Source organism: Rousettus aegyptiacus, unplaced genomic scaffold (assembly GCF_014176215.1).
Source record: "Rousettus aegyptiacus isolate mRouAeg1 unplaced genomic scaffold, mRouAeg1.p scaffold_m13_p_11, whole genome shotgun sequence".
NCBI lineage: Eukaryota > Metazoa > Chordata > Mammalia > Chiroptera > Pteropodidae > Rousettus > Rousettus aegyptiacus.
This window is the reverse complement of record NW_023416286.1, coordinates 86,243,671-86,268,946: the sequence shown is the minus strand read 5'-3', so window position 1 is coordinate 86,268,946 and position 25,276 is coordinate 86,243,671. Positions and strand designations below refer to the sequence as shown.

At 34.3% G+C, this 25,276-nt stretch overlaps 1 protein-coding gene across 3 annotated transcripts in view; it reads left to right on the top strand.

The window, feature by feature from the left end:
• Positions 1–19,205, top strand: part of PCDH17 (protocadherin 17) — a 92,000-nt gene extending 72,795 nt beyond the window's left edge. For all 3 annotated transcript variants that reach the window (XM_016146187.2, XM_016146188.2, XM_016146186.2), the window contains one exon: positions 14,449–19,205. In XM_016146187.2, coding sequence (XP_016001673.2) covers positions 14,449–15,131 — 683 coding nt within the window. In that variant the 3' untranslated portion in view covers positions 15,132–19,205. The remainder of the gene's footprint in view (positions 1–14,448) is intronic.
• Positions 19,206–25,276: the final 6,071 nt, after the last annotated feature.

The following is a 25,276-nucleotide window of genomic DNA, read 5'->3' as shown; positions in this document are numbered from 1 at the left end:
GTATAGAGATTGATATATGTATATAGCCATGCAGAACTTGTAGGCTTTATTTATTAAAGAAAAATAGTATAGTTAATAAGTAATTTATTCTATTGTATCTGCATTGGTACTATTAATATTTCAGGAAAAGCTGTGTGTTAGCGTTTGAAAAAAGAATCTAAATATTCATTTATTGTGGGTCTTTTATTTAATATTGTTAACTAAACTTAAGTGACCTAATTCTTATATATGTACTAGTAAAAAACCTACTACTTATAGTAATTTCATTTTGGAAGTAGTACAGAAAATGCTAGGAGGGAAAAAAATGACGAAATGGAGCTGTACATGGCTGGTATAGGAAAGGGATTTGATTATTTTCCTGGATGTTTAGTTGTGGGTATAAAGCAATCTGCTTCACTGTTATAGCCCAAAGAACTCTGTTTCACCTGAGAAACAAAATCCCCAAATTCTTCTTTCCTTTTAGACAAGCAATTACACTCCATATTAAATAAGTGTTGTTTTGTGAAAATGGATTAAAGACTTCTTTATACATCACTTTGTAAAATTTTTACACATCACCCTAATGTAGATTTCCAAAGGAAAAGCAGAACCAAATTTATAAAAATTGCAATAGCTAGCGAAGCTCAATATTAAAATCCCTTGAACTTGATGAATTTTGCCAATATATATTAATCTCTAAGTGTGCTCTGGATGTGACTCAGATACTTTGGGAAAATGCTCTGATATTTGTAATAACTAGATGGATTAAGTGAAAGGCAGGAAGGAGTATCTACCTAACTCAGGTGAAATTTTAGCTCACCACACATTTTTCTGTGTCTCAATAGTATACAGTCCAAGTCTTTGAGTCATTTGAATGCTTTAGAGAGATTTGTTTGGTTTCTGAGTAGTGTAATCTCTACATAAGGTAAACAAGCCAGTAGAGAAAAATATTATATCAGGCTGTTGCTTTGCTTGAAAAATATGCATATATGTTATAGCAGTCTGACAATCATTGTTAGAATTATTTGTGTTGCTTTACTCATGCTAGAAATAAAAAGAGAGAAGAGGTTGCATTATTTTCTGTATGGAAATGAATGGAAATTAAAGAGAACATACAAGCAAAGACTTTAAATAATGTTAGAGTTATGAGAGTTATACTTGTTAGTCATTTTGGAGAATGAGGTGGAAAGTTTGACATGCATATATGCACATACACACATCCATATAAAATCTTTCTTGTTATCTTTAAATCATTGTGAGTTCCTATTTATTAAATTATAATCAGTTGGGAAAAAGTTATTTTTCAGTTCTGTAAAAATTAAATTCAAGGATATTTATACCAGTAAAGCATTTTAGCTTTTAGAATATATATAATTTTTTTACATTATTTTATCTGTTCTTGAAAATCTCTTTCTCTTGATCTGACATCCATTTTCTGCTCATGTGCACATGTATACTCCCTGGTATGTGTACATGTTTGTGTAATGTACACACTTGTGTGTTACCATGGCCATCTAGCAACTTAAAACACAGAACTATTTGGGAGCTGCGACTGAACATCAGGAAACCAGAAGCTGTTGTTAGGCAGTTTAGACCTTTATTTTTATATCTACTAAATGGTTCTCGAAGATTTTTGCCCTTAGGCAAGGCACCTTCCATTCATTTCCATCTGGTATAAGATGTGTGTTTTCATCATGTGTACGAAGGGTACACACATAAAGATATGCATGCTTGGTTTTTAGTTATATGTCTTTGTTGATAGTTATCTGACATATTGGAAGGTATCATTTCAAACATATTTTTTTCAAAGTATCAAGCTAGGGAAGCTTGTGAATATTTTTCATTAACATATGTGCTATGATAAAAGTCTTGAATTTATGGTTCAATTATCGGAGCTTACTGAATATAATCTTTTCTCTATTTTTGTATATATATTTCTTATTATTATACTAGAATTATTGTATGTAATATAATTATGTGTATGTTATAAAATAGTCAGGATAACTATTTGCTTAAATTACTATTATCTCTCAAATATATGGTTCATACAATGCATACGGGTAATAAGTAGATTAATGAGTGACATCTGTTAGACTGTATACTTTTTAAATAAATGCTGAATCTTATAACACATCATTTATAGTTATAATTTTATACACAATTATTTGCAGATATATGTTTTTAATAATAAAGCAATGGTACTCGATAGAGAAGTTTCTATTTTCCAAGTAGTTCTAACTTAATAATGTTTTTTTTTTATTTTGCAATAATACTTACCAAAATGACCATATTTACATTAATAATTAATTTTCTTTTGTGATCACATATAGTTTTATCAATTTGATGAAAACATTAAAATATATATTTGACTAGAAATTTGTTAAATCATATAGTAAACTTTTATTCCATTTCTAGACAGACCTTAGATTTTAATACTAGAAAATTTTAGATCAAGAAATACACTCATCAGAACCTGAAAAATTCAAATAAATCACCTAAAAATTTAAGGTTAGAGTGACACTTTCTCAAATTTAATTTGTTCTTTACTTTGGGGAGACATTTGGTGATCCCAAGCTGTGTGTCCAGTAACGGTTTCCACACTCTCCAATTAACTTAAGCCCTACAAAATTCTAAAAGAATTTTAGGGTCCAATTTTCCTAAATATTACAGAGATTTTGTGTGAAAGAAAAGGTACAAATTTAACTTGTTAGAATTTAAATTTACTTTTTCTTTGATGATAGGATTGCCTAAAGAGTTTATTTAAGCCAGAGTATAGAGAGCTTTGAACACCAGATTATAACCTTTTTCAGTAATAACCACGGAAATTGTTAAGCTACCAAAAAATGTTTGGCAGCACAAACAATCACTTCTTTCTTAAACTGAACATGTAGATCTTTAAGATCTTTAAATGGAAAAACTCAAATATGCCATGCCTGAATTTAAAAAAACAAAAAACAAAAAACAAAAACTGTCTCAGTGATTTCTCCATGATGTCAATATGAATTTCCTTTTAGATTAAATTTATAAGTCAGAAAGTAAAAGAAGTTCTCTATTTATATTTATTTCATTGTTATTATTACTTATGGGCAATGCACTTCAGTTTTATTGTTTGTTTTTTGCTCTGGGGATGTTTATCAATTAAATTACAGAAAGTACTCTCCAAGATAGTCTTAAAAACATCACTGTATACACCTTTTGATGTTTATAGTGCATTATGTATGGATAGGCTTTCATATCCTTTATGAACACATTTTTATATTTCTCTGATTCGAAGGTAGCCTTCTCCAATAGCTTTTTGATTACAGGGCAGCGTGGTCCAGATGACCAATCTCTTGTCTTTCTGTATGTGAATTTCCTGACCTCTTCTCCCAATTTCTTCATTGCTTCAGTGTGTCTTAACGATTACAAAATATTAAAGCTGTTACTAGAAAAATGGCTTGCCATTGCCAGTAAAACCCATTACGAGATACACTTCTGTGTATTTACTCTAGAACATGGATATTGAGTGTATTGATTTTGCTTAAATTTTCATTCTTGGGATGACCCAATCATACAGGATAAAAAAAAAAAAATCAGCTTTCAATAAACTTACAACACACTAAAGGTAATAACATAATGGTTTTAGAGAAGTAATTTTCCAGAAAAGGGAGGCCTTATTTAAAATGGCCTTATTTCTTTTACTACTCTTTACATATTTGAAAAGTCTCTAACGTAATATAGCAATAACAGTGGTAGTATTAGCAGCTTGTTGGAAGGAGTTTTAGTAAGATTAGGGACAAATTGCTTAGGTTCAAACTGTCTTTTATTCTAAAGTTACATTTGGGACACTATCGATTTTAATAGTTCTCTCAGAAAAACCCATTTCACAAAAGGCATTTTGAGGGAAAGTACATATTTATTATCGTTACCCACGGGGCCACTCAGAATTCTGTGTTTCCCCAACGGCTGGGGGAGGGAGAAAGAGAATCGCGATGCAGCAGGGTAGTTAGCATTTGTCCTCGCAGTGAGCATCTTCCTCTCTGTCGCGGTGAAGAATCACGGGTCAGCGAGACTTAGAGATTTGTTAAAAGTATATTTTAGAAAGGCGAAGCATGCCCAAGGAGGCACATGGTCTCTGTGACAAGCTGAGCACTGTACGACAATAACCGACACAAAGGCGCCGCTTAAAAAGGCCACCAAAAAAGACCAGGAAGGTGCAATGCCTGCATTACATTTGGGCTGTGATGAGAGGTCCCAAAGGCATTTGTAGGTGATTGGCAAGCGAGGTCATTTGCACTGACACTTGGCTGATATATAACTCTTCGCCTAGTGTGCATGTGCTTACCCAGAATTCTACTAACATCGGAGTGTTTCGAGGGCAGTATCTAGGCTGGGGCCCTATTTCTTTGTTCTCCCTGTTGCTCATATCTGATGGCTGCCTAACATCATCATTTGTGTGTATATGCATAAATGTTGAGGACATTTAGCTTCAGTTTATTTTTTAATTGTAATATAAATAATTTTTGTATGAATCATTTATGGAGAGGTATAATTTATATGTATATAGTTTATATATATATAGTTTAGATATATATATACACACATACATGTATATATTCATATATGTACATTTTTCTTACTCCTTTAACTCTTAAAAGAAAATATCTTTTGTATTACTTCTTCCTTTAAAATGTGTTTTTTAAAATACTGATCTGAGCAAGGCCCTCATCTGTTCTTTTGAAACTGTGTCCATCTAATTTAAGGTAATGTAATTGAAATTTTAGATCTAGCTCTAGAGTTCTGTGAATTTAATTAATAGCTCTTAGAAATTAGGACGTCATTAAAAATACAAAAATATTTTAAAACTTTCCTAAAAATCAATCTTCTGGGAGTCTCAAATCCTATTGGCAGGCATTGATTAGTAAATAATAAGCAAGAGAGGATTAGTTGCACCTGAATTAACTCTTATCTGAGGATGCTAAAAATGATACCTGATTGTTTGTCTCTAATAAATGAAAACAAACAAGTGCTAGAAACAAGATGAACAACAGAATTTAAACTGAAAATAGATGTACATCCCGATAGAAATCAGATAGCAGGCATGAGAGAAAAACACAAATTAAACTATTTCACTTGCTTCTTCCAAAGAATTTAGCTTAACGGGCATGTTTTCATTGACCTTTCTGACAGGATTGCCCCTTTGCTAGGAGGATGACTTGAATTTTAGGTATATTCATCCATGTCATCAAAATGGTGCCGTTATCAGAGATGGGGGTAGCTTACGCAGGCAATGAAAGCATAAGAAAAACATCCTCTCTAAAGGTGAAGAATAGTAGCCTATTTAAATAGTCTTGGGTCTGAAATTCACAGAACGAAGTTGCTAGAATTTTAAATTTGTCCTTGTAAACCAAACAGCTTTTACTAACTATTGCATGCCGGAGCATAGGTTTCTCACTGCATATAAATCAGGTTCTTTGAAGCTGCATTAACCCTTGCAAGACTTTAAACTTAATTAAGGTATATTAATTAATTTATATGTTAATAATAGCTGCCAGATAATGTATAAGATAAAAAGACGGCTAACTTAAACTAGAGAAACTGACACATTTGACAATAATGCCGTAGAATCGAAAAAGTATAAAAGAAGAAACCTAGGTGAAAAGAGAGAAACTTACAGATGCTGAGGTGTAATTTTTCAAGATACTCATTGTTTTCTGTAATTTAAATTTATAATGAGGTGATTATTTAAATATAGCCTTTAATTTTAATAATAGCATCATTGGTTTAAAAAACTCTCTGAAGGGAAAATATTCTGACCGCCATGTTTCAGGTAGATATATGTCAGGCAGAGTTTGTTTATTTTATTTAAAATGGTACCCTTCATAAAAAATCCAGAACTTTGGATTTTTATATAAACATGGTATTTAACAGACAGATCCTATGTTGCTTTAAATATTGTATAGCTCATACCAAAAGAGAGCTAAGATGTTTATCTTTGTTTAGGTCCTGGAATCGAAAACTGACATTACAGCCTGATCTGAGTAGTTGTGAAATGAGTTTGAAAGGTTTCTGAGATTCAGCATCTACCTTATTCATGGTCATTCTCCTTGCCTTGTAGAAATACTTATTATCTCTTGCCAAGATGCCTGTAAGTTTCTTTCTTCCAGACCTTCTCTCTTCTGGCTTTCTGAAAGAAGGCTCTAATCTTTCAGATATATGATCATATGCAATCTTACAGTTGGTTAATGATAACGAATCAAAGAATGCGGGAAGAGAGATTAAACAGATGTTGGAAGAAGATGTATTTTTCTAGTGCAGAAATATAAAATGCAAAATGTGTGCTATTAATATAAAATACCAGTTGAACCCACACACATTAATGCTTTCTTTAGTTTAGCAGTGGGATGAGATCCAAGCACAATGGGTCTCATTGGATTGTAATGAGTATGCCAGTGAATCATACCAGGACCTATTGTTCCCTATTGGAGACATCCTCCTTGGGGCCAAAACTCTAGACATCTCTTTCTAGAAATAATGCTCATTTAAATACTGCTTGCATTCTGGCTCATCCCAGTTTTGCACGTTCATATAGACAAGCACCAATCAAGCAACACTTTTCAATCAAGCACCTAAATATTTCAAGAATCTTCTGAGACAGGCAATAAATTGCCCAAATACTTAAAATTAGTGCTCGTTGCCTGCAGCATTAAATTTGGTCTTTTATTTAGAGCTTGTCCATCATCTGAAATTCTAGCCAATTTCCCCTATGTTATTATTTTATTTGTCGGCATTGTAACATACGCCTTTTGATTTGTAGAGCTGCTGCATTGTGCATTGTTTCGCTTTCTATTCCCTTCACCTGGGTCGCCCTCTTCCTGCTTTCCACCATCTGTTGAAACCCTGATCATCTTTTGAATTGCAGATCATGCACTTCCTCCTGTACAAGGCCTTTCACAATATTACAGGTTACAGGTTACACTTTTCTCAGTATTTCTGTTGTTTGACATTCACGTGACATGGTTAAAAACGTAACTGATCATAAATTATTTCTCTTTTGCTGGTTTCAAACCCAGCTTCGCATTTCCAATCAAAGTGCAAACTCCTTGGTGAAGAGACGTAGTCTTAGAGAACTGGAGGATTTTAGAGGTGGATAGACATAAGTTCATCCCCACGATCCTTTACTTGACAAAACACCTGTTTTACTACGATCTGTTCAAGATGCCTTTTCTTGAGCACTTCCAATGCCTTGGCACAAAGTTGGAGTTTAATTCACTCTCATCTTGTAAATTATTGAGTACAACTTTTTTAAACTAACTGAGGAACTACACACATCCAATGTCCTGTTGAATTTGAGCCGTCTTTATTCTGGTGGGGCATTTGGACTGTATTGTTTTTCCTTGAGAGGCTCTGTCAGAGAGAGTCCTTTTCTCAAAAACGAAACAAAACAAAATTTGCTTCATTCAAATAGTCTTGCACTTCAGAGCCAGTTCTCCTCAGGGTACCTGTAAAGAAAGAGACAGCCTCATTCATTTGGGCCTTTCCTTCCAAGCATCTGCTGCCGCTCCAGGTGATGGCCGTACCTACAGTATGAGACTGGGGGAGGCGGGCAGCTAAATGTTGAATGTTAATTAATCTCAGAGCATTGCGCCATGGTACACAAGTATGTTTGTGCCCTAGATTCCCAATGTGTGGTTTAGATTCTCATTACTTTTTATATTCCCAATGTTGTCATCTCAAATGTCCTCATATACTTTTATTTTCATTCCTTAACATAAGTTTCCATTTAATTTAGGTTGTTTTTTTGTTTTCGTTTTTATTTTGTTTTTGTTTTTAATCTCAGGGCATTAACTATATGTTGTCAATACATATTTGCCGAAAATTTACTCGGGTACACATGTACAAAGGGTCCCAAACACTGAGCACCATCCCTGAAGGGGTGCAGCTGCTCTGAAGAGTAAGTGACAATGCTCCAAGTGCCCAAATGCCCAGTTGCAATTGGATTCAGTTGAATTTGATATAGGCCAGTGGTTTCTGGTGTCTGAATGCAGCCATGGCAATGCATTCAGAAGCATTGTGCAATACAGGTGCACGCTAGAGGATTAGCTCTCCAAAGCTGCATGGTTTGGCTATTTGATAGTATTATAATAATTTCCTCTTCAAAGTATGCTCTCCACCTATCAAAAGCAGATAGAATGGCGTTCCACAACCGTAGTAAAATCTGGAAACCAGATTAGCAGTGCACCCACCTGAAAATACATGTTTCTTTCATAGTATTTTTATTATGTGAACTATGGTCCTATATTCTGATTCCTTATGGCCAATAATTAGGAAATAATTTAAGTTTCTGGGTCCTATACTTAGTCTTTCATCATTATATAACCACCAACACGTGAACAAGCATCCTCATAAAATGAGCAAATGAGCATATTGGAATAAGGTACATGATCCCTCTCACATTAAAAATTAGAAGCGAAAACACATCCCCCATCTATGCGTTTATGTATCACTTACTTGATTAGTAAAGTAACACAGATCCCTGTGCACAAGAAACACAGGAAATACAATGTAATAAATGAAACATCATTTAGTTAAAATAAAGTGATTGGTCTCAGATGTGACATTTTCCTTTACCCTTCCCTTTTTTTCCTTGCGTAAAAAGATACACCGAGCTTATTAAAAATTGTGTTAAAATTAAAGCCGGCAGTCATGTGAGGAGGAGCAGGGGAAAAAAGCATGTGCAAAATTGTAATATTCAAATATTCCTTTCTTTTTATTCTGACACAGGGGAAAAAAAGTTTTGAGACAACTTTCCAACACTGTCTCTAGAAATAATACCCAAAGTGAAATTTTTACCCCTCTTAGTCAGAGTGAAGTCAGATTTATTTTTAACTAATATGCTAGTAAATGGGGCATAGAAATCATAAATGGAAATGATTTGAATGAATATAGATTGTTAAGGTGCCATTTATATGGCATGACTCACCCTGTCATAACAAGTGTAAGGGGTTTATAGGATGGTAAAAGGTAGTAAGTGAATAATAATCTATATCGCAAAAAAAAAAAAAGAAACAACTATTTATGTTAGAAAAGTGTCAGTTCACAGGATGCTACGAATTATGTGAATTTACTGAAAGAAAAAATTTATTAGAGATTTGTTGGACTATATTCTATTTCAGTATTGATGTTTTTCTCTGATATGTTAGAATACATTTGGATAAATCATAATTTGTTGTGCTTATAAAGGAGTGTGTGTGTGCATGTGTGATATTGTGCGCATGTGCTGACAAAGAAAAAGACAGTAAAAGCAAACAGTGGTTACACTATTAGAACCTTTCAGTAGAAAAGTAGTGTATGTGAACTGCCATTCTAAGGTTTGGGCTCTTCATTGTTTGCTGATAGATTTTCTGTGCCTCATTTACATTCTGTAGAGTTAATCTCCAGAACACTTGCCCCAGCCATAAATAGAGATGGTTGCCTGCTCTCTGCTTTTCTGGGCAGCTAATTAGGTGTTGTGAAAGCTTACGTTGGTAAAAAAAGGTAAATTAGAAATAAAAAAGAAAAATGAGAGCAAATAAAAAAAAATGGACTTCCATTTATAGAGTTGTCTACTTGGAAACAACTCTAATTTTAAGATGCTGTTAGAAACAGTAGCAACCACCACGGTAATAGAAGAGCACTACCCTATTTAAAACTATTTACAAAGCAGAAATAAAACCATTTTGTTAACAGTCATTAAGCAGGGAAAACTCAAATGTCCTTTCTCCCATTGCCACAGCACTTTAGAATATGCTCATTGATGCCCTGACTTATGAATTTGGGTTTTCAGATTTTTAAGATACTGAAAATTATTTCCTCATTATAAAACATTAAGTCGGATGCGCATCTGAAACTCTAATGCTAGAAACTGTATGGGTGTTTTCAAAAGTACAGATATGTGGGCTCCCTGGGCAACAGGCAAGTCTGAAACTAAGGGGAGGAAATCCTGTTATGTTTGCTAATGTTTCTCTAAGTGGTAACAAATAAGTTGCCAACTCTCTCTCTCTTAGGGTGGTATAGTAATGCTTCCAATACAGGAGAAATAAACGTAACTTCTAATTTGTGATAAATTCATGCCCGAGAGTGAGATAGATTATAATAAAGAGGTAGATTTACTCCGAAGTAAGAAATTATGTGGACGGGTTCCTCGACGTGTTTCCTTCGCAGTGAACACCACAGAGCTGTAACACGCAAGGATTTTTCCTGACTTTCCCAAAATAACTGTGTTCAGCAGAGGCCCTCTTAATCTTTGTTAATCCTTGCTGGTTTAAATAGCATTCTGGCTTTAAGTTTTAATCTTATGCATAGTAATTGTTGGCCCCTCTACCCATCATTGAAATGGCTATGCTTTCCTAATGAAACAGGGACATTACAATATTAAAACTACACTGTAAACAGTAAGTAGGGTAGCCTTTGTAGAAAATTGCTAAAATCCAATAATTAAATGTCGAATAATTTGATGTTTTGCCTAAATATTTATTTTTCACTTACACAGACTTAACTTAAACAATGACAATTACTTCAAAGGTATGTTTTGACACAAAATGATTACTTGCCTACTATCTCTGAGATTAAGTTATTAAACTGCTTGGTCTACATTATAAAAAAAAGAGAGAGAGAGTGTTCAGGTATGTCAGCCAATATAAATACGCAGATTTCAGACATCTTTATGTCTAAATCACTTTGAATTATAGAAAATTCTAAAATTAGAGATAGTCAAGTTGTTGATCCAATCATAGATTTAAAAAATTTATTTATATATATATATATACACATATATATGTATATATTTCCGTTATACATATATAATGTTCTACATGTAAATATGTTTATATATACTTTATATATGTTTATGTTATCCTTCATATTATGAATATAGACCTTTCCTGTTTGTTTTATTGTTTCACCTGTACTTTTATGGCAATTGCTGAGACTTAATTTTCAGGAATGTATTGGCTATTCATTTGAGTTTTAAATTTTATATGGACTGTATGGTGGAGAAAGCTCAATTTTGTCAATTATATCAGACACACATACAAATAAAGAACTGTGTGTGTGTGTGTGTGTCTGTGTGTGTGGTTTATGGTACAGCTGAACTAAGAGTACTATAGTTGTTTGAATGACTGTGTCATTTGCAAAAAATATAGAAATTAAGATGCAAAATTGAACTAATTAAGATGACTGTATTTAGATACTTTCCTTTGGGAGCTTGTATAATAGTCAGATGTGGCTATAGGAGTATAGAAAATGATTCTTAATACTAAACAAGTTATTTAAATTTATCCGATTGTCACATGATCCTTCAGGGAACCATACATTTTAAAAATTAGACACTGTAAACTTTCCCTATAGGCATAACTTCCCAGATTCCAGCTGTTGGACCTCAGAATTGTTTTCTCTTTGCAATATGAACATGCTTATCTCTCAGTTTTTCTCATCTGCATACCATTTGGATTATGCTTTCTTTCCGGCAAAGGGTGCGTTCTGTGAAAGGGTAATCATGTTATATTGAGGAAAGGATGAAAATGAAGATAAATAATTTCTTTATAATCCTAGATTCATCCAGAAGAAAAAAAGGAACTTTGGATCAATTACTTTTGCTTTGATTTCTTCTATCCAGGATCTCTGAATTTGTTTTCTGATGCAGATATCAAATGTATGCAAATAGCATCTGTCTATATAATTTGTTTGATTTTTTTTTTTTTTAATATCTGTAGCCTGTAATTCAACATATCTAATCTGAGATTTGTTTTCCCTAATGCGTAGAAGTTCGATTATCTACCTTTACAGCCCTAGTTTAAGAAAACACTTCACACTATTATTCTTTATTAAACACATTTAGTTTATTTAGGGAATTTAAAATATATATATATATATATATATAGTAAAAGATACACATGAGAGAAATACGGCTCTTTTTTAAAAAAATTCCCCCTTCCTCTTCTTTTTCTGTTTCCCTCCTTCCCCCTTCCCTTCACTTAGCTTTCCATCTTCCCTCTTTTTTCTTTCTTTCTTTCTTTCTTTCTTTCTTTCTTTCTTTCTTTCTTTCTTTCTTTCTTTCTTTCTTTCTTTCTTTTTGTCTATCTAGTCATTCATTATATACTACCTACTTCTCTTTTATGTACCTGCCTATTCATCTCTTTATTTATGTTACTTCAGAAATGATTTCACTCTCTCACGAATTCTTATTTGACCCCTGGCAGTTATCATTCACTTTATGCTCATAGTTTCTGCTCTTGTACAAAGTGTCCATTCAATTTTTTTTCACTGTCTGTGAACTGCTGCCATCAAATTACAATCTAATCGCAAGGTGAACAGCTTATAATGTATCACAATCAATACTCAAAATTTGCTCCCTAGGATGCGGCATAAAAGAACCAAGCAAAAAGCTGCAGATTTTCAGCAGTAAAGTGCAAACAATCATTTTATGTTGATGGTTTCAAATTCAATGTCGATTTACACTTTCATATATCTGCATTATTCTATCTCTTTCACTCTCTTCTTAAATTCATATTGAATTTATTCAGTGCTAGGCTATTTAAATGGCTGAAATTGAAGGCCTGTCGATATTGGAATGTAGAACCATGTTAGTATGTTTCCAGAAGAGTATATGGGTTGTAAATGAAGTTTTTTAAAAATCATGGCTCTCAAAGATACAAAAGTATTGTCAAGAAAAATAGGTAGTAGAGTTTTGTACTGCGCTTTTGAAGGATAAAATCGATTTAATGAAACGATACATATTTTTTTCCTAACACTTACTGATGCAGATAGGTAATTTTTATAATTCCCACTCAGAACATCTAAAGAAAATAAATACCTGATATTTAACTTTTCTGGATATTCTTTTGTTTTTGAGTATCTGGATGAATAGTTCAGTTTGAGACTACATTTAAGCATTTTTGGCTGTAATATATAATAAACAACATATTTCATTCACTCACAGGTAAATATATTTTTTCAAATATGACAAAATTGAAGCAGAGGCGAGCTACTTAAAGACTTTTTAAACCTTTTGCTGGGGTGTGTGATACATGCTATGAAATACCACAGTATTTTTTGTTTTGTCAAGATATCATTTTGATTCCTTTCTAAAAAATTTCAGTCTCATATGAAATTATTTTACCCTAAAACCTTATGAGAGAAATCAAGTTGCGTGTGTGTGTGTGTGTGTGTGTGTGTGTGTGTGTGTGTTTGGAGAGGGAATTATTTATGTGTTGTAAACATGAACTCAGATTTTATTTTTGACTTGGAAAGTAATGATATAAATTTACACTGCTATTAAATTTGCTCTTTAAAATATTTTTCATGTGAACTCCTTTTCCTTGCACAGGATACTCTAAATTTGTAGGGATCCTCTCGTATCAATGACATGGCAATCCCAAGAGTTCTAAATGTGTAGGGAATTCTATTCCCATCACATAGAACTAAATCGTAAATATCCTCTCCTGAAAAAGAAAAAGTCCCTGATTTACAAAGTATCATTAGACATTAAGGGAAACAGCCATTTGTAGATGAAAGGGACCATTGAGAAGATATCATTCAAAGTTATAGTTCAAAATATTGAGGTCATGGATATATGCAGCTGTTGACATTTTCTTTCATGTTTTCTTGCTCAACATCTTTAAAATAGGAATTATTAAAGAATGCTTCATTTAGATGTTCTATATGCTTACTGGCAACAGAGAGAAGTTAAAATTCTCACAGAAAGCATTATCATTTAAAATAGGAGATCACAATTTGTCATTCATTCTGAACTACCTCTGTTGACTAAATTCATTTTCACCTACTAATACCAAAAACAAAAAGCTGAAGTGAAGAAAAGTGATTACATGATCCATACCTATATCTAATAAAATAAGAATGTGCACTTTTTGACAAGCTATTCATAACACATTCTGATAGAAAATTCCATTTGCTACTCTCAGTAGGAAAAGTAGGCTTTTAAAGGAAACCTTTTATGACTGTCACCAAAATAACAATTACAAGCAAAATGAGGATAAAACATGGGGAAAAAAGCAGCTTAGAGCTTGTTAAAGAACTTCGCAATCCAGTTTTTGCACTGTTATTTGATTTGAAACATTAATCCTGGTAATCCTTTTTGAAGTTTACTGTTTCCAGGATGGGTTATATAGAACAAAGACTAACTGATATCCCCAGGAAATTAGTTTACAGCGATGTGCCATTCTACTGAGAATGATTCTCCAATGGCCACTTTTCACTTCTTCTGATGCTATGGGAATTCGTTAATACCTAGAGAATAGACTTAAATAAAACCATTGTCTCAACCATCAGGTTTATGCAACCATCCTGAAATGTTTTAATTATTGTTTTCTTTTCCTTTTTAATTAAGAGACCAGAGGTCAAGCAAGCCCACTGAGAGCTGGTGGCAGCCTTGGTAGAAATGTAGCGGAAACCCTTATGATCGGATGCGCTGTTTTCTCTTTTGTTTTGCAGAACCAGAAGAGTGCGTTAATTGCACAGATGAATGCCGAGTGCTTGGTCATTCTGACAGGTGTTGGATGCCACAGTTCCCTGCAGCCAATCAGGCTGAAAACGCAGATTACCGCACAAATCTCTTTGTACCCACAGTCGAAGCTAATGTTGAGACTGAGACTTATGAAACTGTGAATCCCACTGGGAAAAAGACTTTTTGTACATTTGGAAAAGACAAGCGAGAGCACACTATTCTCATTGCCAATGTTAAACCTTACTTAAAAGCCAAACGTGCCCTGAGCCCTCTCCTCCAAGAGGTCCCCTCAGCATCAAGCAGCCCAACCAAGGCATGCATCGAGCCTTGCACCTCAACAAAAGGCTCTCTGGATGGTTGCGAGGCAAAACCAGGAGCCCTGGCAGAAGCGAGCAGCCAGTACTTGCCCAATGACAGTCAGTACCTGTCGCCCAGTAAGCAGCCAAGAGACCCTCCCTTCACGGCTTCCGATCAGATGGCGAGGGTCTTCGCAGATGTGCATTCTCGAGCCAGCCGGGATTCCAGCGAGATGGGCGCCGTTCTCGAGCAGCTGGACCACCCCGCCCGGGATCGCGGCCGAGAGTCGGTGGATGCGGAGGAGGTCGTGAGAGAAATCGACAAGCTTTTGCAGGACTGCCGGGGAAATGACCCTGTGGCTGTGAGAAAGTGAAGGGGGGAGAAAAACGAAAGAAAGCATTGGCATTTTCTTGTCTCTTCTGTTGATTTAAATATGATCCCTCCTGGTGACAACCCGGGACACAGGGATGAAGAGAGACCAATGCTACTTTAAGGCTTTTAGTGAACATCTGAAGTGCCCACAAGTATGTTCTTTTCACTGCTGTTTCTTTTTCAGAGATAACAATGGTTTTGTTTCGACCAAACTTATATTAGGACAGAAATAATGATGCTCAAAGAGAAAAGAGAAAAAGAGAGAGCGAAGAAAGAGGCGAGAAGATGAAGGAGGATGAGGAGGCGAGTTACCTTTTGACAATCTGTTAGGAAGGTATGCGGTGTGGGAGTTGAAGTATTTCTGATCACTCTAAGACTGTCCTCCGTGATTTATGCTGACTTAACTGTTTACCTAGAAACCCCATACAAAGCAGGGTCATAATTCTGTGGTCTGTGGTGGATTTCGAGCAGTCATCACAGGCTCCTACTGAAAGTCCCGAAAAGACCTTGCAGTAGTCCAAGCTACACCAAACATTAACACATATTTGTGGTAAACATTTCTGTATAAAGTTACCTGCCACACATATAAACACAAAGAACATTCCACATCATTAGTCGAAAAAAAATTTAAAAAATAAATAAAAACAAACTCGGTCATTTGTAAGACACCTCATGTCGTATAAAAGTTAAGTGTAAAAAGATATAGTCCATTTTGTCCTGCACACACATAGACTAATTCACTTCGTTAAAAGAGAAGAAAATTTAAAGTTCTAAAATGCCTCTTTAGCATTTTAGTGTCCAGCAAACATATAAATAATGATGGATATGTTTTAAATTTGACATATAAAAGTTTTGAAAGCTACTTATCACTGAGTGATAACATTCAGAGAAAATTAACATGATTAATATGTTTTACTCATTTGTGGACACTAAAATAGCTCAGGAAAGTGAAAATGTCTTAGACATCCACAAATCCCATGACCATTTAAATGTGCAAATGTAAGAAGATTCAATGTGTTTACATCAAATGACATATTTTTATTGATTTATTGCAGATTCAGTGCATATGAGCCAAATTGTTGAGTGTATAAGAGCTATATTGTGTATTTTATTAAATTAATATATAGTTGTGTTGCAAAAATATTTGGGCTTATATTGTAAATGGCAAGTGTTGCCTCGGTAGCTGTCGAACTCTATGAGTTTTGTTTTTTCCTGCTTCCTTTTCCCCATGGAGTGTGGGAAGCAGTGCCTCAGAGCAAAGTCTCTCGTTACATGTATAGTCTACCAAGTACTACAGTACATAATCTGTTCAAAATGTGTCTGAATGAGTTGATGGAGCTATCTGAAAGGTCGAAAAATACATTTGTCAGTCATGGTTATGTGCAAGTCCTTGTAGAAGCTTTTATTAAAGTCATGCTAAATCACAAGAATTACATCTGTACCAATACCTGACACTTCTTCATGTTTTCCCAAAAACATGCAGCTTCTGCCTATGTAGATATCATGCTGTTGATTGGTTCTCAAAAATATGTTAAGTGGTTCAAGATGTGTGTTTCCCATTTATTTCAAAACCATGAACAATGCTTTAATGCATGTGTGGTACCAGCACTGGTTACTTGCATCGTGTAGTGTTTTTCAAGAGGTCTGGGTCTTAACAAAATGTTTTTCCTTTTTCTCAATGCTCTTTTGCCTCTTTTTCTTGGTGTCCCTTGAGAACAGCACACCTCTATTCCTTCGTTTGGTTGCACCTTTTCTTGTGACATTTAGCAAGTTTCAAACTTACTTCCATATGAGGCTAGGAAACCTCAAATTTCAGGAATTGGAAAAAATAAAATTAGCACTTGCAGAAGTAACAGCAGATGGGAAAATGCCTTGATTGACATTTTCCTTCAGCGTTTAAAATTTTTGGCATTTTAACAGCTTCATGACAAACAGCTTCCAGCCCATACCTTAGAAAATGGGGTGCTGAGTTAAATAAAGCCTGTTTGTGCACTGGAGCAGAAAAATGTATTATTTGCAAACTGGTGGAGAATTCTGTGCCTTCTTTTCTGGCCACCAAGCCAGTGTAGAAAAAGCGTAAATGTCATAAAATCCTTATATTAAACACAAAAACAAGAGCAAAAACAAACATTGAACTGATTTAAGTTTTGTAATGTTAAACTTCAACAAATTCAACTGAAAATATTTCCGTCAAATGCTGTCAAGACTGTAGACTGTACCTCGTTTGCAAAACTGCTTTGAAAGGAAGAGTGGACAACTCCCATCAGCCTTATTCTCTCGAGAACTGTATCTGGTTCCTAGTTACAGCCTTTCCAAAGCTCTACTCTTGGTTCTTATTATTCGTAAATGTTTAAATTAGAAGAGAAAAGATCTTGTACACGTGAAACCTAATTGACTCTATATTTTGGACAATTTATGTACCTGAAACATATTGTCTCTGTTATATGACTTTTTTTTTTTTTTTTTTTTTTTTTTTTTGCCAAGAGACTACAGGTTGATTTAGCTTGATAGCAGAAATTTGATGGAAAACAAATTTCCATTTAGTCTTACCAAGTGTTGCCTCTCTCTGAGTAGACAGATAGCCACGTAGTAAAATCTAAGGCAGTATGTAAATGAAATCAACAAAGAGAGTAGGGGTTATTTTTAAAACATTCTTAACTTTGAGTAACCATTTGTTCAATTTATTACATGTGTCTGAAGACATTAAAACGCTATAAGGTTTTAAGAATTGGTTGTGCCAATGTGTGAAGGATTTACCTTTAGGCTCTCCATCACCAGTGATTTACTAGTGTTAGCTGTTTAACCCATTACCTGTATTTAGTAGTGATAATTTATTTACAAGTTAGTGGTATTTCAGCAGTCAGGACCCTAAGCTTTTACAATTGAGTTGAGGGAATCTTGTTTTTACTCATTTGGCTGGCAACTGCCTTTATCACAGACCTCTGGTGCTTGACTTCCGAGGAAGTCTATGAAATGCCAAAATCACCACTTTGGGGAGCAACTTGCTCTAACGGGGTGATGCATGATCAAATAGTGATATTTCAAGGGGTTTCAGCATAATTCAGAATGTGAAAAAGTTTGTCTTAATTCACCACCCTCCATTTATTAACCCCTCAAACAAAATTCCACACATTCAAAATGAATAATTTGATAATACTTTGTCTTTTAGGTCTTTAAATAACTGAAGTCCAGCACAGAAAAAGAATTTATAGAAAATTTCATGAGAGAGTCGAAGTTCTAAAAATTATTTACTGATGAACGGAAAAAAAAAAAAGGAACAGAAGAGTCTTTTCGTTCAATGTTAATGATGAAAAAAGATCTTTTCATCCTAGTTAAAAGTAGTGAGAATCAGTGTTAGTTAAACCTATACCAAAGTAAACATTAAAGAGACATATCACACAATTTCAAAGAATGCTTTCATATTATTTCTTAACCTGACATCCTTAATGTAGGCAATATGCAAATGTTGGCTTACTACTCCATAAATTAATTGAATTCCTGGTTGGAAAATTGGCTTGTTTTGTTTTTCTATATTAGCTGATATCTTGTAAAACATGACTTCCCTTTAAAGGATCCAGGTCCTGCTCAATTTAAAAAATGACACCATTAAAAGAAAAAAAAAAATGTCATGTAGTAATAGAGCAGTATGCATTATTAGAACCAGATTAAAAGCTGTGTGTTGCCTAATGGAGGAGAAGTTGCTGAGATCAACAGGTAGACTGAGGTCTGACATAATATATGCCCACTCGTTATTGTCTAATTATATTCTTTCCACAACAGACAACATTTATCAGAGCGTTAATTCAAATGAGAGTTTTGGCTATCAAGATGTGTTGGTTTGAAACATAATTGAATGAGACCCAACTAAAGTCTGACTTCCCTGGGCCCGGTGTTTTGCAGGTTGGCTATTCCCATTTATCAGCTCCATCTCTCCATAAGGTTCCTAGCTGCACCAAGGACAACAACACAAGCAGCATACATTATATGGATTTATCTCAATGCTATTGTTTAATGGCTGTGTTTAATGTGACCTATCTGGAAAATGAGGACTCCGAATAAAAAGCTATTACTAATAGTGGCGTTGCATTCCCTTGGATTTATTAACACACAAGTCACGTCTTACACGGGGACCCCGATCATAATTATTTTGGAAAGTTAACTGTGTCATCACAACTGTTTTCGCTAGTTATTTGTTTGCCGGTAATATAAGAATTTTTAAAAATTTACATAACAGAAATGTCACTAGGTTCTCAGAAGAATGGGTTAACAATCTTTCAAATAGCTTACATCAGCTGGCTAGTCAAATAATGACCAGGGCATCATAGTTTAATGATACTTGTGGCTTTTAATATTTATAATTGGTTTTAAGATAATTTGGCACAAGATCCTAAAGGACTTAAGAAATTTCATTTTTATAAACCCTCTCATAATCTTACATGATTTATAAAAGCATATATTATAAATGGCATTTTAAAGTAAATATGTATTTGCTATGGCATCTAAAAATAATAAGCCTCTCTTTCTACTCGTGGAAAAACATCTACTGATTTTCTATTGTGTGGTCACCCTGGGCTATTATGCTCTAGGAGTAAACAGTAAACAAGGAATGATGCCTGGTTCACAGTCTGCTGAGAGAGACAAACAGGTAAGTTAGAGCTCACATTACCGTTTATAAATCTGATTCAGCTATGGGCATTTTCCTCAATTACTCTGCATATCCATATTTCTGCTTTTTCACTCTCAGTGAGTGGCATCTCCTGAATTACAAATCAATATAATATTCTCCCCATTTAGATGTTTTCCTCTTAATTTTACTTTTCTACTGAAAGCATTACATATTTCAAGGGAAGTATATTGCTGTTTTGAATTTAAGAAGAGCTTTATGTTTTAGAGTTATTGGGATAGAAGGAATGGCTTATCTAGTCATTCTTCTGTTCATATATTTGTTGACTTCTTTGTTTCTTGAGCATCACGTAAGTGTCAGGTGCTATACAAGGACCCTAAAGTACAAAGAACTGAACCAATTACATCCATTCCATGCATCTTTCACGCAGAATTGCATAAAAGGAGTCCAGCAGTATGAAAAAAAAATACTAAAGAAATAGGCCAATATAAGTCATAAACTACTTATTTCACATATTTTAACAAAAAATGTTAACAAAAATTTAGAAAAAATAAAATAAATTTTACTTGCTGTTGGTGTCTGTACTGTAATCTAAAGCAATCAACCCTCTCCTTTAAATTAGCCCAAAGTCACTATCTTCATTGCTCAAAATATTTAGAAGTACAACTTGGTTTTCATTATTTATGTTTATGTTTTTGGATGATCTTTTGCCAATTCCATCTTTTGCTGAGTTTTCATGAATTCTTCAATATTCACTGCAACTTTTTAAAAAATCTTAACAAAATTTTAAGTCTCGTTAGATGTTTGGATCAATATTTAGAATTGCAGTTTCCAGTTTTGTGACCAATTGAAGAGCTTTGTAAATATTTTCTTCAATGAATGAAACTGGTTCAAGGTCATAAAACAGTACCAAGTTTAGAACATTCTTTTTGTGATTTTATGTGGATTGCCCTTATATATTGTTGAAAATATTGGTGTGCAGCACTGCTTATGTGAAAATCGTGCTTGCTTCCCTAGGAGTTTTTTAGCTTCAGACCAGCCAACTAAAAAAATAATTACACAAACCAAAATTAATGCTGATAAGTTCTGTTTATAGAGAAATTTCCAATTCACAGAATACCTTCACAAATTACAGGACAGTACAGAGTTAAGGATTCTGAAGCTCAAAGAGGTAAATATCCTTATCTAAGGGCAATAAGCTAGGAAGCCTTAAGCCCACACTTCAACTAAAGGTTCAGTTCCAATAAATAAGTAATTAAGTAAGCAAGTAAGTAAGTAAATAGATAAAGTTAAGTTTCTGTGGTTGTTCCAGATGTTATGAATTTTGCAATCTTACCCAATCTAATATCTTGCCTCTCTAGTACCTTAAATTTAACATCTGAAGAATTATATTATGCCAGTAATATGCCCCCCCCCCCTTTAAATTGACACTCACGTCATAGAGTTTAGGTTATCTCTGTGTTAATAGTTCATAACAGTATTAAATAATTTGAAAAGCAAAGAATAGAGATGGCAGTTTCTAGGAAAATGAAAAGACATAAGAACTGTGTCTCTCTTAAGATTGCCCTCATTTTTTTTTACTGCCATCTATAAAAATGTTTCACGATATTTGTGTTCTATTCTCCAGAATATTCTAAAACAATATTACGAAGCATTATTTTTCCTGTGAACTTGCTATATTCCCACCTGGAAGCAGTCATATAGACTTTATTAAATTCCTTTAGAGCATTAAGTTTCACATATTCTAAACTAATAAGAATACTAATTTGACTTCTTAAAAATAATTGCATAAACTCTACTAGTATTGAAGAGGCTTTAAAATATTACATTCATACATATAAATTAATATACACATATAGGTGCATGAGAGTCAAATAATTTCAAAAGTCAATATCACAAAATTAAGGAGAGAGGAACTTTAAACAGTAGAATTATGGCAAAGGGATGAATAAAATTTTTATACATTTATAGCTTGCCTTATCCACATTGGAGGAAATATTATATCATTGCCTTCTTCAACGATCAGATGAAAAATTCATCAAAAATTGCCATCAAAGTCATTTTCAGGCTAGTTAATCAAAAGTGAAATTCTGATTCTGCTTGAATTTAACTCCCTAATACATTGTACAATATCTCTTTTTACAATTCACAGAGAATGAACTTTATTCTCAAGAGGTGCAGAAATAAATTTTAATGTCATTTTAACACTAACTAGCTTTTTTATATTTTGGAAATCTAAATTCAAATAGGTGAATGTGATATTCATTTATTTAACTGATCTGAAAATCTCAGTACTACTCATTTAGTAGTATTAAATCACCTTTTGATATTATTCTCCCTTACTATTGCAGTTGAAGGACATATCTTCCATGTAATAATTTACTTTGAGATAAGATTTTTGAACTTTTATTTTTATCCTCTCTCTTTTAAAATCAGATTTTTGTCTATATCTCTTTATATAATTGAACATTCTATATTTATCTACTATCTTATAAGCAACTATTATCTTTATTTCATAATTTTATTTAAATATGAACTAGTATGTAATCTTTTTCAACTATTTATTTTTCCATTAAGTATGTTCATATTTATATATATTTTCATATGCTTTCATTTTAATGGATCAATTATAGAGGTAGTGATATCTTACTTGATAATTACATCAGATGGAAAATGTCCAAACTGTTTTTATTAACCACAGGAAAACTAAGAGTATTTTTTAGGTATAACCTACATGGAGTGTTAAAGTTGACAAAATGCATAATAAAATATAACAGAGGAATACAAAGTGGTAAATAGGTGAAAATGCAAAATCCTAGTTAAGATCTTTATGCAAGAGTGCCTAGGTACTTTATCGAAAGGGAGAAAGTGATAGAAAATGAGTCATCTTACTCTATTATTTTTAACTCTTATATGTTAAATCCTCATTTTAATATCTTATCATGTGAAGTGTTTGGCTTTGATTGAATTTAAGCAAAGAGCTTTACCTCTGAGATTATGTGCTATGATTTCTCAATGTGTTTCTTCTCCAACCACCTCTAAAATTCAACTATTATACATATTTCATCATTTCTTTCATTTTGGATAAGTGCTAAAATTTACTCTCTCTTCATAATCCAGAGGAGGAAAGGAAATAAAAGAATGGGTCAAATGCAACTCTCTGGTGACTTTCCTTCTTGAGAATACGACACCCCAATTCAATTCACATTAATTTATAAAACCTGTATTGTGTTTTTGAATACAATGGAGCACACAGATATTAGCAAAACACAGTTTCTATCCCTAAAGAGTTTTAAATATACTAGGAAATGAAGATATTTATGCAAATACAGTACCAAGTTTGTACTTGGTACTGTGAGAAGTGCAAAGAGCAGAGGGTAAAGGAGGGAGAGACAGAGACAGAGACAGACGGAAAGTCCTTTCAGCTGAGAAAATGAGAGGTGGCGGAGGAAATCAGAACGGCTTCTTGGAGAAGACAGCATTTGAATTGGGCATTTAAGGTGGGACAAGATTTTGGCATCAGAAGTGTATAGAAATGGATTCTGGAAGAAGAGAAGTAGTGCATGCAAAAGCATTTAAATAAAGTCATAGTTTTTGATTAGATAGTTAGAAAGGTTTGGAAAGGTGGGTTAGGTTCAGCTGGGAATTGCACTGAATGGTAAGCTGAGATGTCACACGAGTGTCTGTCTATTCCAAAGAAAAAGAGAGTCGAGGACACCTGAATTAGGCTCGGTAGCTGGGAAAGCTCTGGGAGAGGCTTGACAAGTTGAATGTGAATTCAGGAAAATAACACTAGAACAGCTTGCTGCTGTCTGGTGAGCCATTCTTTATAAGATGCTGCCTAATAGCACCTTGTTCTTGGGGCGGGTCCAACTATCTAGAGGCAATGCCAACTCTGCTGAATCTTGCAATTCTCAGCTTCGAGCCCTCAGCAAAGTATTTATGTGTATGTTTCCAACTTCCCAGAAATAATTCTTCCTTTGAAATCTGTAATCGTATTTGAAGCTTTGGGAGGCAAAGAGAAACAGAGGTAAAAAAGCGGAGATCAAGAGCATGGCTGATTTTCATCCCTGGAAAAGTGGCATTTTAACATTCCCAGATTCTCCAAACATCTCCCGGTATGTGCTGTGTGAATTCTGTTGCACAGAATAATTCTATTCCTAACATTTATTTTTTTTTTGTCCGTGTTCACTGTTCCAGGATCCTCTTGGCTGGTATAGATGTCCTATCTTAATGCTTCCATAGTGTTCTATACATGTCAGTTGAGGAGCTTATAATTATTGATTATTAAGACATTAAAATAGCGATAACAACCTTAAATTAGTGGTTCCCAATGGGGGGCGACTTTTCCCCCAGAGATGTTTGACAGTATCTAGAGACAGTTTCCATTGTCAAGAGGTGGGGGAGTGGGTTGCCACTGGCATATATAGTAGCTACCAAACATCCTGCAATGCACAGTATAGCCCCTATTTCATCTCCATAAATTAAAATAAAAAAAGATGTAGCCTGTCAAAAATGTCAATAATGCCCACGTTGAGAAATTCTGCCTTAGAGAGAAAAGTATAGTTAGGAAAAGAGGCATGACCAACTTTGACCTTAAAGAATGAGCACTGAGTACTAAATGGGTTGCCGTGTTTTCCTCCAGAGCTCAGAGAGGAGAGCCAGAAATTCTACTAGGTTATTTAGCATGAGGACATATCTCCAGCTTCCTATGGGTATATTCTGCTCTGGAGGTTGTCAGGGCCAGAGTCTTCTTGCAGCTGAGAGTATATCAGACTATAATCAGTTCTAATAAAATGTATGTTGGGAGAATCTCCATGGAATGAAAGAGAAAAGTGTTGCTTGGGATGGCTGTTTACCTCCCTCTTCCAGAAACAGTCGAGAGCTGATTCCCTGAGAAGGGAAGTTAAAACAAAATTCCCCAGCTGTAAAGTGGGGATGGAAAAGAGCCTGCTTCTAGGACTATCTCAAGTATCTAGTCTACTTTTGCCTTAGGATAAATTGGCGTGATCAACTCATCCTCCAACCTCAAGTCACCTGTCTTGAACATGGAAATGAATCGGTCTCTACATGTCATTGAGGATTTGTTGGGGCCAGAAATGGAAAAGGTGGTGATGGTGGGGAAATGACAGATCAAAGAATGGCAATATTCAAGCAGAAGCTAGGTGACCATAAATATGCCTGGATGCTGTAGAATGAATGTCTCTGCTGGTCTCTTAGACTTCTTCCTACCATAAGTACTGATTTTAATTCTTTCAGAGTAATATGTGGAATGCCAAAAAATGTCAAATTGACTTTCTAAATGAGGTGAGGGGAAGGTGAGTGCAAATGGTTTCTTAAAAGTTTTATTTCTCTTGACACATATTCTGTTTTACCCATCTGTAATACAAGGTGGGCGGTTCCAATGCACATTTTATGAATTTGAACTCGAAATGACTCTGGTTTAAAAATAATAACGGTAATGTGTTAAAAGGGTGACAGGAACTCCAGTGGCAAAGTTGAAAGTCTGAACATTGACAGGC